Here is a 13,089-nt window from a genome sequence, read left to right as displayed (position 1 = left end):
TCTGTATGCATAAATAAATAAATCTTTAAAAAAAAAAAATGCAGGGCTTCCAAAGTAGTACAAGGGTTAAAATCACAATGCTATCAAGTTATAGCCAGCCACTTTGGCTTGAGTTTGATCCTGGGCCAGAGAGTTAATCCACATCGCGCAGCACACCTCTCCTGTCCTGCCCACTGCTCCCCTCAGCAGTGTATTTCAGTAGACTCGCCTATTATGAAGAATCCTCTCATACCTTCACTTTCACATACATACCTCTGGCCTATACCCCCACTTATTGTATGCATAAATAAAAGTGAAAAATGAAATGCAAGCCACACATCAGGTTTAGTTCAAAGCAATGTCCATCTGATTTTTTTGTCAGTGAAAAAGAACTAACATATACTATGCTCTAGGAAACTCTAGATCTAACTTTTACATAAAAATTTCAATTACCATTTTAAAGCTGGGTCACGCTTTTGAAAATCTGACATGCATACAATTTCTGAGAAGCCTTTTCCCCCTTTTGATTGTCTCTGCCAAGTTGCTTTACAGGAAACCAAAACAATGTATAACCACTGCTATTCAATATTCATAACACAATGCATAAGGTAAAGAAGGTTGAGCAGGTACTTATTAATCCCATTTGACAAAAAAAAAAAAGCTGAGTCGCAAATATATGCAATATGCACTCACTAGGCATTTGGGACTCAGCTTATATTAAAACTCAAATCCCTTGGATGCTAAGCAAATGCTGTACTTCTATGATAACTCTTTCACAAAATTAGACTATGTAAAGCTTTATGCTGGTGAAACAGTTGCGTAATTTAACTTATAATATTCAGAAATGTTCCTAAAAATTTATTTTATTAATTTAGACAGAACCTGAAACTTGACATGATTCTTGTGCAGTACCCAAATATCTTATTTTATCTTGCACATAAGCTGAGTTAATTGAAAGGTTACATCTTAAAGATATACCTTTCAATTGCTGGGAGACAGAATCAACTGGTCAATGATTATATGAGAAGAAAGTCGTTGTCACAAAAGAAGCAATGACCTTTATTTCTGTTTTCATCCCTAGGTAGTCTTGGAAATACAAGAAAAAAAAAAAAACAAGAAATAAAGAACAATTTTATTTAAATACTATAAAGTCATCTAGAAAAAGATTATATTTAGTTTTGTGGCACTGAATTTTGATTATATGAGCTCTCTATCGTCTTTCTGCAAGGAGCATGTTGTGATATAAGGACCAACGGGCTTAGCCTAGACATAACGGTAGTAGTTAGTCTAGCCTCTGCTTGCATATAGCCTCTCACTTAATTTGTCCCCATAAAACAGAAACTCCTTCCCTTTTTTTTTTTTTTTTTTTTTTTTTTTTTTTTTTTTTTTAAAAGATTTATTTATTTGTGCATACAGAACTGGGGTACAGGCCAGAGGCTCAGGGGCGGTGAGAGGCTTCACCAGAGACAGAGCGGGGAACAGAACAGGCAGATGGATGAAGTACACTGCTGAGGGGAGCAGTGGGCGGGCCAGGAGAGGTCTGCCACACCATGTGGTCACCTCCGGGGCAGGCGGGAATCGAACTCATGTGGAAGCGGCTTTAGATTCTCAGTGCTGTGCTTTAACCCGCTGCGCCACCAGGGAGGGCCCAGAAACTCCTTCCCTTTTAATAAAACAAAACATTTGTGATATTTATTAATTTTTATTCACAGGATGTTCTTTCCAACCAGCCAAATATACCTGTAGCATTAAAGTCAATCATTTTGCTCTGCTTTCATTTAGTAATAGTTTGTTATTACTTTATATCCATTAAAATTATCATCCTTTTACTTCTTCCAGAAAATAAGTTTCACACCTAGATTCTTAGACTGGAGAGCTTAAGCTCTTTGCCCACTTCCTCTCATTAATAAACTTTATTTTACAATCTAGTCACTTGTAGGTTAGGTTTAGTTCCTACTATCTGTGGGAAACAACTTCAGTGACTTTCTGGTACTTTAAAAAGAACATTTTCTTGGGCCCTCCCTGGTGGCACAGTGGGTTAAAACACAGCACTGAGAAGCTAAAGCCAATTTAGCATAAATTCTATTCCCTGCTGGGAAGGTGATCCACGTGGTGCTGCAAACCTCTCCTGACTTGCCCACTACTCCCCTCAGCAGTGTACTTCAACAATCTGCCTGTTCTGCTCCCCACTCTGTCCCTGGTGAATCCTCTCACTACCCCAGCATCTCTGGCTCAGCTCTGTATGCATAAATAAATAAATCTTTAAAAAAAAAAAAAGAACATTTTCTTAATTTAGTAGAAATTTATTTACTTAACTAAAAGAAATAGTGTTTCACTGGCAATACATTTCACTAATGGAGATAAGTGTCAAATTGAAGAAGGTAACTGGAATATTAATGAATAAAGATTATCTCGTGACCAAAGTCATTTGCAGTTGTCTCTGAAGAATGAGAGTGCCCATAACATGGAGTGATATCTTTTTAAATTTTGTTTACTATGGAAAGAGCACTTAATATGCACTTTATAATAAAGTACTCCCCTAAGAAACGAGTAATATATAAGTTGTCTAAAAGGAAAGTATTTATTAGGCATAAAAGTTGCTCAATAATTTATTTAAACCACATCATATAAAATATTTATTTTTTAAATTTTTTTATGATATACATCTTTATATAAAGCATAAGCTCTGGATACAACTAATGTCAATTCATTACTTGTCATTGTTCACCTAGTCTTCATAATGTTCTAATGAGACACAAAAGTATTTCTCTATTTTTTCACACATGCAGAAAGAGGAAAAAGATAGGTTATCTGGTAGGGCTAAAATCTGGTAAAATATAGAATTAGGCTCTGCTCTGCTTTTGTCACCCAGACACTCATCTCCTAAAGTCCCAATATTTCCTCTATGGTAAACATGAGCGTGTTAGAGATAATCTCTTCTGGGTGAGCACAGATCTGGTTCAGCAGGCTGATAGGGAAAGACACAGGACATGGTATCCCCACAGGAAATTAAAATGTGCATATGAATTCATAGGTATCCCCAGGAAGTTAAAATGTGCATAGTAATACGTCAAGAAGAAGTCGTGGGCAGTTAAGACACTAGAAGCACTTCTACTCTATACTTTCTTTGTCTTGTCTTCCTGGGCTTCTCTTCAGAAAGCCCAAATGATGACAGCTTTCCAGTATAAATTGTTGAAGGGATGGTGGCCCAAAAATGCCCCAGAGGCACTCTCCTCTGCACTGTAACAAGCAGTGTGAGCTTATTAATTTGTGGAGAACTAGTAAGAGTGGCAAGGAGACATTTTGAGATATATGTAAATGAGTTCGGATGACACTGGACGTCTTCCAAGGCATTTGTTCACTGAATTCTATATTGGCTTTTTATATGTGGGATCCTGAAATAGACAAGGCATCTTCTTACATTTTTCTTTCAGACTTATCAGTGAAAGTAGATAAAATTACTACAAAGTGGTTCTCTCCCTATTTCTTTTACACAATGGGTAAAAACAAATGGACTTTTAAAACATTTTGGTGAGAGAAAAAATAAGACTATAAAGTTTCCTAGTGGAGGTGTAAGCTATTCATACAGGGTCTTACAATACAGAGCATGTCAGTATAATTTTGTGATTATCACATGAAAGAAAAAAAGAATGACATTTTGTTTTTTAACTAAATGCTTGGTCACATTATGGATAATACCAAATGATTACAGACTCATGCGCACTTTGACTCCTTCAGTTTGGTATATCTCATATTTAGTAATGTTTTTCAAATATTGAAAAATAATTTTCACTTTACTAACCAAGTCTGACAACAATGTGAATGCCTGCATATGATTAGAGATTTGGTATGATAATAGTAGCATATATTATCTGACTGTTAATGCAGGACTCATTGTGCTCAGTACATAAATACATTGTCTCAAAAGACAGATAAATGGTAGGCTACTAAATATGCAAATCTGTTATTAGGTTTACATAGGAAAATATTTGACACAAGAATTTTTTAATTGATTTTACAAATTAAGGAATTGAAGTCCAAAATATTGATTAATCTGAAATTTCAATAGCAAGACAGAGAAAATACTTAACACTAATCTACCTTCTTGATGCCAGGCGCTGTAACATAGAACTAAGATTAACAGTAAAAAATAAAATTCAAGATAACCTCAAAATTACACAAAGACAGAATACCATATGCAGTATATTAAGACATTATGAACTGCTCCATAATACAATGGAACAATTTATGATGATACAAGTCTATAGCTTTAGATAAAGAAATATCTCTTCTTAGGTAAAGAAACTTTGAAGATCTTAGAACATGTTTCAAGCCACTATAACCAAAAATTTATCACCAGGGAAAGTCGCACTATTATAGATAGATGCTTCTAACCCTCCACTGTAACTCTCAAAAACTTATTAAAAATGAAGTCACAAATATTTATAAATTTTCAATATATTAATACGCTATTTAAAATTGAGCTCTTAAACTATGGTATAAGAATATGCTAATGTAATGGAAATAATTCCATACTTAACAATATATATTGGCCAAACAACTCATCTCCATCTAAAGGGGTGTTCTTCTAACTAAACAAAACATGTATATTTTTTGTGTGATTATATATATGGAATGACATAAAGATAAAGTAATAGGAAACAACATTAATTATTAGTAAATCTAGGTAAAGTGTTTATTTTATTAACAAACTCAATACTTATTTTATTAACATACTTAAACATTTTTAGTTTATATCTTCACTAACACTGACCTTTTCTTACATGATACTCAAATAGCCATATCTTTTTCATTTACCTTACTGTCACTCCTGTATAACTTTTATGCATACATTTTTTACATTCTCTTTTTGTTTGTTTTGCAAAGAATAGCAAGGGTATAGACCAGAGGTTTGGGGCCAGGGGGAAGAAGGTTAAACAGAGACAAAATGGGGAGCAGAACAGGTGGATCTACTGAAACACACTGCTTAGGGAAGAGGCAGGCAAGGCAAGAGGGTTTTCTGCACTATATGTGGATTTGCTTCCTGGCTGGGGATGGAACTCATGCCATTGTGGTGATAGTTCTGAAACTTAATGCCTAGGCCACTAGGGAGATCACAGATGAATGTAATTTCAATGTTATAAATTATCTGTAAATTTCATAACTTTTCACATACAGCCAAAATGAAATGCTTTCTCTCTCTTGTCATTTACCTTTTAAGCTTGTAGTTTTCAATTACATGGGGGCTGGAACCATGAAAAAGATCATCACCACCCTATTTTTCAAGGCATCCCCCAAATGGACCCTAAAACACAAAGGCTCCAGAAAATACAGTCTGAGAACAGTTTTTCCTGAAGCCACATCAACCTTACCCCTTTATTTCCAATCTACATAATTTTCAGTAAACCTGAATTGTAATGCATGTAAGTCTATCAGGAACACACAGGGATTCTCTTCCATGAAAGGTCTAGAGAAGCAGTCATTCTTACTCTTTCTCAAAAAATGCTTAAGTTCTAGGCATTTAGAAAGCAATTTAGAAAGTTAATCAATTACTTTTTTTTTCTTAAAATAAGGTGCATCATATAATTCATATACACCTGTGGCAAGCAAATTACTAGCAGTAACAGAAGTCCCCACCTCCCAGCTTAAAAAAAAAAAAAAGAGAGAGAGAGAGACATACTCACATGAAAATTTTTACTCCGGGTGATGTATTTTTCTAGAGTACAAGAATTGGTAATTTGCAATTTACTAACTCTGCAAGTCTCAGTCTCTTACATTTGATTGCACAGGGAAATCCTATAAAAAGCTCAGATTGCTGTAGCTCTTGTAATGTTAATATTTTAAATGTCCCATCCCTGAAAAAAATATTTGAGTGCTCTGATATGTAATATGCTATCATTGCAAAGGCCAAGTAATAGAATCCTCTGTAGAGCATTTCTACTCAAGACAGTTAATAAGAGATAGGTAAAACTTTCCTGAGCTGAAGCACCAACTGTGCTGCTTTATGCATGAAGAATAATCAAATAATTATATATTGAGACAGACAAATATTTACAGAGCTACAGGCTAGATAGAATAATTTGTACACTGTGACTTAGCTAAATAGGGTATCATGTAAAACACTTAGCCACTAGTGAGATATTGTAATATCTGTATTATCATAGAAAACTAAACCGGAAGCAAGTTAGAATAGCCCCATTGACAGAAAGAGAACACAACCATTAAGACATGGATGGGGTAAAGATGTTTACAGAATAAGTATTAATTAGGATTCCTTTTTCTCCTCTCATATAAGGCTAAAGGAAAAGGGCTCTAAGAATAAGGAGCATAAAAACAGGAACCATGTTCATTCTTTAATTTTTTTTCAATAAATATGTGGGCCAGACTTTACTATAAATATATGGGCACTTTACTATATCCTAAATGTCTAGAATATATAGTAAACAAGAGAGAATTCCTGCCTTATGCAATTTAGCAGGGATAGATAACAGCAAATAAAAACAACGTAACAAATAAGCATGTCTTTTCAGGTAATGTATTTTCAAATATTAACTTCTAAAATAAACTATATTTAGGGACTACCAAGTGAAAAGGTGATTTTTAAATGTAATGGGGTCAATGAAGGCCTGTTTAGCAAGTAATATTTGCACAGATGCTTGAATGGACATAAAAGCCATGTATATACTAGGATACTAGTCTTCCAGTCAGAGGAGACATCATTTTCAAAGCCCAGAAGTAGAAATGTGTTGAGGAACAGAAGAAGGCAAACATGGCTGATGATCTGAGACAAGGTCACAAGTAGGCTCAGACTAGATGACGCAGGGCCTTCAAAACCATGGTAAGCAATTTAGGTTCTTTTCTGAGAACCACTTAAATGCTTTGAGCATTCGGTTGCTGGCATCTTGAGAGTGATGTAAGGAAGAAGCCACTATAAAAAGCCTAGGAGAAAGTGGGAGACAATGAAAGAGGGAATAATGGGAAAAGAAAGCAAGGGTGATTTTGCAAAAAGGAGTTAGACTTAAGCAGTCTGGGCAGAAGGTGTACTTTTGGGTCACTTTCCACATGTGCCCTCAGAGTCATCATCATTACTTTAGGAAGCCCTTTTATAGGAAGCATTTTTAAAGTAAAATAGATTGAAGGCCTGTGGGCAGAAAAAGGCCAGGACAATACCATTTTCTGACTTGCATTACTGAGAAAATGTTTGCTTTAATTAAAGCAATAGATTTGAACTATAAAGCACAGATTTCCACTGCCATTCAGTTCAGACTACAGACTAAGATATTTTCTATATATTAAAAAAAAGACCAAAATAATAAAAATAATACATAGCACCTCTAGCAAAAGACAGAGCTACCAAGATTTTGTCCAGATGCATCCATCATTCCAAGCACCTTTATTACGATTGTTTGATATATTTGGGAGTGGTGAATCAGAGAGTACTATGCATAGCACCATGATAAATACAAGACACACCAAATTTGCATACTTTCCTCCCAGTTTCCATAAATAGTAATTTGTTAAGTCATAAAGAATGTCATAAATACAGTTTTCAATATTATGGGGTATACACAATAATTAGAAGTATTATCTCTCAAATGCACATCCTCCTTTTCCCTCTACTTCTAATCTCTACATCCTCCAATTCATTTTCCAGAACACCTTTAAAGTGACTAAAGACAATTTAGAAAGTGTCTTTCTAAAGTGTAAGCTACTTATGAAAATTCCATTCTCACAATCTTTCAGTGGCACTCTTATAATTGTTTCTTTCACTACAAAAAAAATCCCTCCTTCCTACTTGTCACCTGAAAAACTCCTATTCATTCTACAAGACTCCACACAAATGTTATCTCTTCTCTAAGCCTTCCCTAATTAAATAACCCACTTTCTACTGGTATTTATTTCTTCTGGGGTTGCACAACAAGTTGAGCAAATTATTTAATAGCATTATCTCAACACCACTGATTAATTGAAAAATAAATGTATGAGTTCTTTATAAAAAGGGATTCTATTTTTTTTCTTTTTTTGTCTCACAAGCACAGAGCAGAACCTGAAACACAGCAGACTCTCAATAAATGTTTGCTCAATTAAATATTCAATCAGTAAGTAGGAAAAGGCCCAATATTTCTAAGAAAGTTTTCAGTATTGCTAAGAAATACTTCAAGGCAGTTGAACAATAACACAAGGTACAAAATAGAGTAGGTTTAATTAACAAACCAGAAAAAAACTTGAAGACTTTAGTAAGTGCTAAAGTTCAGAAGAAGGTCAAACATAGACTATATGTGTTGTTTTTTATTCTTCCCCAGGTATTATAGTTTTCTATTGCCAAGTGCAACTTCCCTTAGAGTATATCTTTTTTATATTCAATATCAGACCCCAAGTACACAATTCATGATTTTGGGCCAAAAATGAGAAGGTATTTCCAAGATACAGATAGAACTAAGTAGGGTAAAGGATGAAAAACTAATCTAACTCTAGTTAAAATAATATCGTACATATAACATGTGATTAACAGGAGAGTTGTATGGAAGGTGCTGCTCACCAAAATATTTGTTCTCCAATAGCAGAGCATAGGGGAGAGGTGAGTAGCAGGCCCAGGCTATATTCAAGAAAGTTACTGGTAACTTTCTTCAGAGTTCATCATGCTGCTACGCATGGACTGATGATTAAGCTTGAAGCATCAGCAAAGGAGAGGAAGCTGAAAAACCTAAGCTAGGTAAGTTAATACTAGGTCTCAGAAGTTGTAGGGGGATATAATTTGATGCCATAAAGACTCTGACATTAATTTTCCTATTTCTTGTTCAACAATGCTGAAAATTCACTGACACTTTACAATGCATGACAGGTTTCTTATCTATAGTTTGCATATCATTTATCTATGAATATGGTTTCCAATTCTGGGTTTCAGAAATCAAAGAGGAATTCAGAAATTTGGGAAGACAATTAGAATAAAAATAATGATTAAAGAAGTAGAAATACTTAGATGAAGCTAGTGCAAATCAGAACATAATTTTTATACCTGCAACATGCCATGTTGAAAAAAAAATGCATTATTACTCATGTTATACTTCCTATAACTTTCCCAAATGAAATAATACATGTGAATACTCTAGTAAGTAATTTAAATTTAGTGGAAATTGAGATCCATGTGGACTGCAACAGAATTTTATTCTTTTCTTGCTCACAGCAATGATTGATGTTGAGTGAATTTTAAAAAATAAAACACAAGGTACAGTTAATAACAATCTTCAGATTTATACAAGTCTTGTAAGGATTTTCTTAATATCTACTAAGGACCAAAACAGGTCATAAATATTAGATTAGATTATACATAAGTCAATACATACATATTGTACTATATGTAGATGAATCATGAGGAAGAAATTTCCAATACCAGCATTATAAAGTAGTGAGACTGCTGCAATAAGTTATAGGAAATTTTCTTAAAAATAAGGCAATTCCAGGCCTCCCTATTGGTGCAAGGGATTGAGTCTCAGCACTATGAAGCTAGCTAGCAGTGACCCCTGGCCTAGCAGTGACCCAAATGGCACAGCAGACCTCTCCCATCTCACCTGCCACTCCCCTCAGCATTATATTTCAGTAGATCCACCTGTTCCACTTCTCACTCTGTGGTGAATTCTCTCACCTCCCCCCCAACCCCGCCACCTACACCTCTGGCCTAAACCCTGTTCGTGTATACATAAATGAATAAAATAAATATTTTTTAAAATAAGGCAGATTCCCATATTAAAACATGAAATGACTAAGTTCTAAGGATGAAAGTAAGCAGTGAGATAATCACCAAAATTCCTTCCAGAGTTAGAATTATGTAAATATTCTGATTGGTGACAACATATTGAATATTTTAATAGGTATTTTAAAAATAATCCCAGAGACATTATTTTACAAGTATTCCTTAAATCCTCTGCCATTAGCCCAGATTTTATAACATCTTCAAAACTACTGATACATTTGAACAAAATATGGAATCTACAAATAGCCAAAGATGAAAAAGATTGGTCAGTGAATTCAGATATAAACTGTAGCCTCTGCATTGTTTAGTTTCATCATGAAAATGACTTTAATTTAAATGTTGAAATCAAAACAATTCTGTCTTCTTAAAAGAAACCTACAGTCTACTGTAAAGTAATAGTATGTTTTTAGACTTCTAAGTACATATCTTGGGATTTCTAACTTAAATACATGGCTTGTAAAATATGAATCAACAATCATTGAAGGATGATTGCATTTCATCTTGACAAAGAGGCAAAACTAAAGCACTTATGGGGAATGTCTTCATGTAGTATTTCATATGATGCTAAAAAATGTAAGATTTCTGAGACAGTCTTTCAAATATATGACATATGTATATTTTCCAAACCTAAATTGAACTGAATGCTTTATGAAAATGCATCTCAAATATATTAAGCATGTACTCAAATAAAATAATAGAAAAAAAACATAAATTTCATCCAGAGCTGAAAACAAACTGTTATCTACGAAACATAAGAAAAGGAGTGCTTGAGTGAGAAGGGAATAAAGTAAAAATGAATCATGGCTGTAGCTAAAGTTACTTCATTAGGTTGATGATAAAATGATTTTTTATACCTATGGGAGGGTACATAACAAAATCATGTTTTAATTATTGGCAATTTGTGGGAAATTTTGTCCTAGGTGGCATAAATTATCTTAGGTTTAGCATAGGTAATCTAAAATTCATTTAATAATTCCTTTTTGTAAGTTGCTGCAAGAAAATGTGTATAAGGTATGAGTGAACCTGGCCCATCAATATTTTTTAAATTGGGGTCTCTTTGAAAAGAAAACACCCAATATTTATAGTTTTATGTTCCTAGCACATCTATTCTAAGAAAGTTCAAATAATTATATTTAGGAACTCTACAGTAGAGAAAATATTAACAACATTTACCACTACTTGAAAATTTATATACTAAAATTAAATGTTCTCTGGTCAATGCAGTGGCATAATATTACCCCAAGAAGTAAAACATATGTAGCTATTCATTAATACATTTTCTATCTTTGCTACTTTTGTAAAAACTAATTAATATATGCCCTATGCCTTCTCTATTCAGTTATACCACTTAGCAAACTATATGAAAAGAAGTTAGGGTAAAGAATGAGATACAGGGCTTCTTGAAAGCAGTACATACTTACATATCAATTTCTTTATACAAATACTGCTATTGGTAGGTTTTGAAGACTAATCATGTTTATTTTCCAAGTATGAGACTATAATTAAATAATCTTTAACAAGAAAATGACCCAAAACCTCTCCCACAAAGCAGTTACATGACCAGCAATCTGCTGACAAAGAAAAAAAAATAACTTTATCATTTTTACCTAGAAAAAATATATGTTGTGTCAGCTAGGAGATGTCCACCAAAGTCACATATTTCTACGGGTAACACATTTGCTAATGCAGTAGATTGGCAAACATTTCAGAGGAGTAAAAAACAAAATTTAAGTAAATATTAATTTTCAAAACCCAGAAATCCTGCTTTTATATGTTGGTTAGCAATCTAGTAAGCAGTCACAAAATCACTGTGTTAGAATTGTCTTTAAGTGGTACTAGATCCCTTTATTATTATGGTACCTGTTAAATAAAACTATAGATACAGATACCTTATATGGAAGGGTACCTTATCTGAAGGAAACTCTAGCCTTCAGGGAAATCAGAAGTAGGCTATCTTTTACAAGTAAAGTTTCATTTCTACTATGCTTTTCCTTATATTTCATTATTATATTGGTTTAAAGGAGCTACCCTATGCAACATAGATTAAAGTTGGCAGACTGCAATTATTGTGAGTCTTCATGAATTTTTACCTGGCATTTTCAAAATAAAATTTTTTACAGTATATATAACCTGCTTTTATAATAAGATACTCTTAAAGATAATAGCAATTGGAATCATAAACAGAATTAATTAGCCACATAATTTCAGAAGTGGTAACTTAGTTTTCCTTTCTTTAAGTAGTGCAGAGATAGTCAAAAACTCACTAGTTTATATACTGCAAATATAGCAGTGTAATAAATGAAGTCTGACTTTACATATTGAGAAATAAATAAAAATGAGCGTATAACACTTACTTTGTACAAAAATAAACCACTTAAAAAGTGTTAAAACCATCACCACAAAAGTCACCTGTCACCTCTGACAGAGATTAAATTAAAAACCAGACTTTCTAAAACTCCTTCAATATCCAATTTACCTACAATTAGCTAGATAATTTTGTATAAGCAGCAACTTCAAAGGCTATACAGTTAGAGGCTTATTTTACATGGAAACAACTAGCAATATAATGATAATTCAACACACAATGCCCTGATCCACTCTCCATTCAGTTCACACTTGTGCTATGTACCATGAACAAAACTCAACGTTCCATTTTCTACATTCCTAAATCACTGCTGCTAATGAAAAGCGCTGTGGATACCTCCAAGTCCCATCTTACCATGTATGAGCCACAGTGAAGCGACGACGCTGCCGAATGCTTTTATTCACCAGCAACTTTCTGAAAAAGCAGGGTGAGTTCCTTGGCGAACTGCGTGGAGAAATTTTAGGAGATGTAGGTCTGTTTCCCGGTAGTCTCGGAAGCTCAAGTTCTAAGTGCATTTGCTCCTTGAAAGTCTTTATGCAAACCTCAGATTCTGAAGCAGTAAGTTCCTTTGAAGAATTTTTTGCTGTCATTTCTTATATGGAGTACTAGCTTTCACCATCCAAAACAAAAACCTCAAACATAGCAGAGACACAGCTTCAGGTTAGGAGACTGCTAAGTCTGCAAACTATTTCCAGTTTGATTTCGAAAGCTGTGACTGCACTGTATGAGCTGCTTAGAGCAAAAGCAGCATACTCGAAGAATGGCAAGTCAGGCTGTCACAAGGAGCTCTATCAGCCTAGCTTTGCCTCTGAATGCACCAAAGTGCTTCCTATGTCAGTAGCCTCCTTGTGGATGAGGTTTGTCTGCAAGCTACACACTGACACTCACTGAATTCATTCAGCTGAATATATCAGCTCATGAAATATTCATAAGGGCTTCTGATAAATTCCTTAGATGATTTTTTTTCTTAATTTTATCAAATAAGCTGCACTTA

General features: G+C 34.1%; 1 protein-coding gene across 1 annotated transcript in view; it reads right to left on the bottom strand.

Annotated features, from left to right (window-relative positions):
- LOC105853383 (cAMP-specific 3',5'-cyclic phosphodiesterase 4B-like) overlaps window positions 1-12,711 on the bottom strand; it is a 216,355-nt gene extending 203,644 nt beyond the window's left edge. Inside the window, exon 1 of the mRNA XM_012722129.1 lies at window positions 12,450-12,711. Coding sequence (XP_012577583.1) covers window positions 12,450-12,685 — 236 coding nt within the window. The 5' untranslated portion in view covers window positions 12,686-12,711. The remainder of the gene's footprint in view (window positions 1-12,449) is intronic.
- Between the last annotated feature and the right edge of the window lie 378 nt (window positions 12,712-13,089).

Source organism: Condylura cristata, unplaced genomic scaffold (assembly GCF_000260355.1).
Source record: "Condylura cristata isolate star-nosed mole 26May11 unplaced genomic scaffold, ConCri1.0 scaffold00008, whole genome shotgun sequence".
Classification (NCBI taxonomy): Eukaryota; Metazoa; Chordata; class Mammalia; order Eulipotyphla; family Talpidae; genus Condylura; species Condylura cristata.
The sequence above is the reverse complement of the archived record's forward strand: the minus strand, read 5'-3'. Positions and strand labels throughout refer to the sequence as shown.